General features: G+C 45.9%; 1 protein-coding gene across 3 annotated transcripts; it reads right to left on the reverse strand.

Moving 5' to 3' along the window:
- Positions 1-467: 467 nt before the first annotated feature.
- On the reverse strand, positions 468-3,228 carry LOC311125603 (cytoplasmic polyadenylation element-binding protein 2-like). 3 transcript variants are annotated; one of them, XM_084199633.1, is made up of 3 exons: positions 3,024-3,228; positions 1,887-2,069; positions 468-722 (listed from the first exon to the last, which is right to left on the reverse strand). In XM_084199633.1, the coding sequence occupies exons 2-3, from the start codon at positions 2,031-2,033 to the stop codon at positions 495-497; spliced, it is 375 nt and encodes a 124-aa protein (XP_084055759.1). In that variant the 5' UTR covers positions 2,034-2,069; positions 3,024-3,228; the 3' UTR covers positions 468-494. The 3 variants fall into 3 exon arrangements, with proteins under 3 accessions (XP_084055759.1, XP_084055757.1, XP_084055758.1); XM_084199631.1 differs by lacking the exon at positions 1,887-2,069; XM_084199632.1 differs by lacking the exon at positions 3,024-3,228 and having other exon boundaries at positions 1,887-2,734.
- Positions 3,229-3,461: the final 233 nt, after the last annotated feature.

Genomic DNA, 3,461 nt, shown 5'->3' on the forward strand with positions numbered 1-3,461 from the left:
CATGTTCCTTTCACATAGAATGTAATTATCTATATATGTATAGATAGATATATAAAACAAAAATATATATACTTTTTAAATATATATGTATTGTATAGTCTCACTTCTGCCACAGCTAAGTGGGGTTCTACAGGAGACACTGACCCACCCGGTCATGAAACAGGGGACTCGAACATAATCAGGTTTTTCTAACATACCATCCCATGTGTGTTTAGTGAGTATTTGTGCCAAAGTGCAAATTCTAAGCAGATAGACTTTCACAATTAATTTTTTTCACCCTATTATTATTATTAAGGGTACACTGGACAATGAGTTTGTAGTCGAGCGTTGTAGAAAGAACCATGTATTTGTAGTTCTCATCTTCACTGATGTTGAGGTGGTGGGGAGGGGGGCAGAGCAAAGGTGGTGAGGGGGGTGTAGCGCTGTCCCAGGTCGAGAGAGTTTAGGGGCTGGGGGGGGGGGGGGTCGTGGGGGCAGGGCTTATCTCGACCCCCTCAACTCCAGCGGAAGGACACTTGTCGAGGGCGGTCGCCCCCCTCCTTCACCAGTGGCTTGTGGAACTCTCGGCCCACCCGGGAGTGGATACTGGCCCAGCAGTACTCACAGTAGTACTGCAGGCAGGTGACGTTGGCACAGAAGAAGGGGGCAAACTTCCCCCCGCAACGTGCCCCCTGGCACTCGTCACACATCTGGTCATCCAGGACGTAGGGCTTCACCTCAACCTGAAGGTCAAAGGTCAGAGAAACGAGACACGTTGGTTTATTATCTTCTTGGCCTGAGGTGTAGATTGAACTCAAACTTGAATATCTATTCAAACTTGAATCTCTATTGTCAGAATGTAAACTGAGGTAGTCTATATGCTTTATGCAAAAAGTTTGACCAATTGCAAGATATTGCCATTAGCGCCCGAGTCTGGGAACGTATATTTCTGTTGATGTATTATTTGCCCCTCTAATACCACTGTGACATCTTAAAGGCTAAATATATCAACTTCTCAAATATGTTTCTGTCTCTGGCTGTTCTTATTTTCCTCTCTATGGATAAAGCACTGCAAAAACTGGTGTGGCGAATATTGTAGAGCCAAAATGGCTGCCATGTGTCCAAGTGTTAAACAACATTCTTAGACCACTGTCTGGGGCTCTTTATGCACCGAAGCAGGTATACTGCTACACACACACACACACACACAAGATAATTGGAGTCCGATGACCGTTGCTGAGGGACAGACTATCTAATCTGTGTCTCCATGGAGATGACACAGTGTGTGAGCAGGGCCTGGTTACATAGAGATGTCCCTCCACTACAGCCTATTGTAATGAAGGGTCCTCTTTAAACCCCTAGCCCTGGAGATACATATTGTAAAGCACTGTCTGTCTGAGCTCAGCTCAAAAAGAACTAAAGTCCAGAACTACAAAACAATGGCTTTGGAAAGACATGACAAGCTAGCTAGCTGAAACATGACTACAGACATGGGCTTTGGAAAGACTACAACAAGCTGGCAAAGCTGGGTATTCATTAGGCACCAATCCAAAGAAAACGGACTGAAACAGGGAGGGACTACCTGAACTTGCCCAATAAGAAAGCCTCTTTTTGTTTTCCATTGCATTATGTTTTTCTACAGCGTGCACTAATGAATACGACCCAGAAACAGAATGGCACCCATGCTATTAAATACAATTATCACCTTAGTGAGTACCACAATGGTCTGAGGTAATTGAACCATTCTGGCCTATCATTAAGACAATTCCAAGAGGCCATTTACAGTTAACGGAATGATTGTGTTGCTAGGGATGGAACTGAAATAAAGCATGAAAACAAAAGTGGTGTGGTTGGACACCAGTGAACGAGGCCTTAGGCCTCAACCACAAGCATGAACATTACTTTACCCTGAGAGAACTTGGGTGTGGCGCAGTGGTGGTTGACCAAATGGGGCTATGGTGTGTACGGAGGGAGGGGAAGGGAGGGAAGCAGATGGGCTTTTCTGGGTAGAGCCTCCAACGATGTATCCCCCCAGCCAGTATCCCCTCATTCATTCCAAGCTTCCCTTGGCCTCAGACAAACATAGGGATCTGGAAAAGAGATTTCCCTCATACCATCTCTATGGCGCTATGGCTGATAGTGAGGGTTCGCAGTGCAGAGGTCTCATCTACAGCCCATTACGTGCATTGTTAGTGGTCTAGTGATCTGGGCCCATATTCAAAAAGCATCTCAGAGTTAGGAGTACTGATCTAGGATCTAACTTTTAAGTAATAATCAATATGAGTATATGGAATGGGAGGACCTGATCCTAGATCAGCACTCCTACTCTTGGACTATGTGAATTCGGCCCTGGTCAATCAGAATGAAGACACTGTCTGCTCAACCAGCCACTGGGGTTGGATATTAGATGATGGCAGCCCAGATGGAGTGTGGACCGAGCAGCCCCCAATGAGCCTCTCTGGGCTGGCAGACTATCAGTCTTGGTTGGTTACGATCGACCATACTCGATAGGGCTAGCTTGCTCAAAATAACCTGTCAGCAGCAGAGCTGAAGTTAATATACATGTATAGGGAAGTCCTATAATTAAACCCTCCCCGCGTCTGTCAGCCCTCCAGCAGCCAAAGGCCAGGGTGATTACACAGCTTACTCTGTTCCACAGACCTAACCGGGGCTCCCTGTATTGTAGGCTCGCTGAGCGGTTGGTTGGAAACCAGCGTATAATGACAGCTCTTACGTATAGAGAGACTGAATTTGAGATAAGTAGTGCAGATCCACAGCACAAACCATAGGAAAACCTACAGGGAGGTAACACTAGGGTCATGTTTATTCGTCACCAAATGGAAGAAAACCGACTGAAACAGGGAGGGACTACCTGGACAAGTTTCTTGTTGCAAAACGTCTTCTGTTGCGTGCCCTAATTAACACAACCCAGTCATTCTTCATCTGCTAAATATATCTCCCTGTTATCCAGCTTTTAGGGCAACTCCTGAAGCATTATTGATACAGAGACAGACATTTTGAATACAGTGATTGGTCTCACTAACCCGTTTGTCAATGTCATTGTGCTGCAGCTGAACGAATCGGGCGCTGATGGCGGCGATGTAGCTCTGCTGATTGGAGAAGGCCACGCGGCCCGCCCCCTTGGGGTACTTGAGCTCCGGGTCAGTGTCGATGCCGGCATAGCACACGCCACCATACAGCCTGTCCATGATCATAGCTAGTTCCACTAGAGAGAGAGAGAGAGAGAGAGAGAAATAGAGAGAGAGAGAGAGAGAGAGAGAGAGAGAGAGAGAAATAGAGAGAGAGAGAAATAGAGAGAGAGAGAGAGAGAGAAATAGAGAGAGAGAGAAATAGAGAGAGAGAGAGAGAGAGAGAGAGAGTGAGAGAGAGAGAGAGAGAGAGAATGTTATGACTGCATGCCTCTAGTTTTGTCTAATGAAAATTGAGGGAAAAAGTTTAACTTCATTTTTGTCGAGACAAAC

Source organism: Coregonus lavaretus (assembly GCF_964263955.1).
Source record: "Coregonus lavaretus genome assembly, contig: HAP1_SCAFFOLD_8890, whole genome shotgun sequence".
NCBI lineage: Eukaryota > Metazoa > Chordata > Actinopteri > Salmoniformes > Salmonidae > Coregonus > Coregonus lavaretus.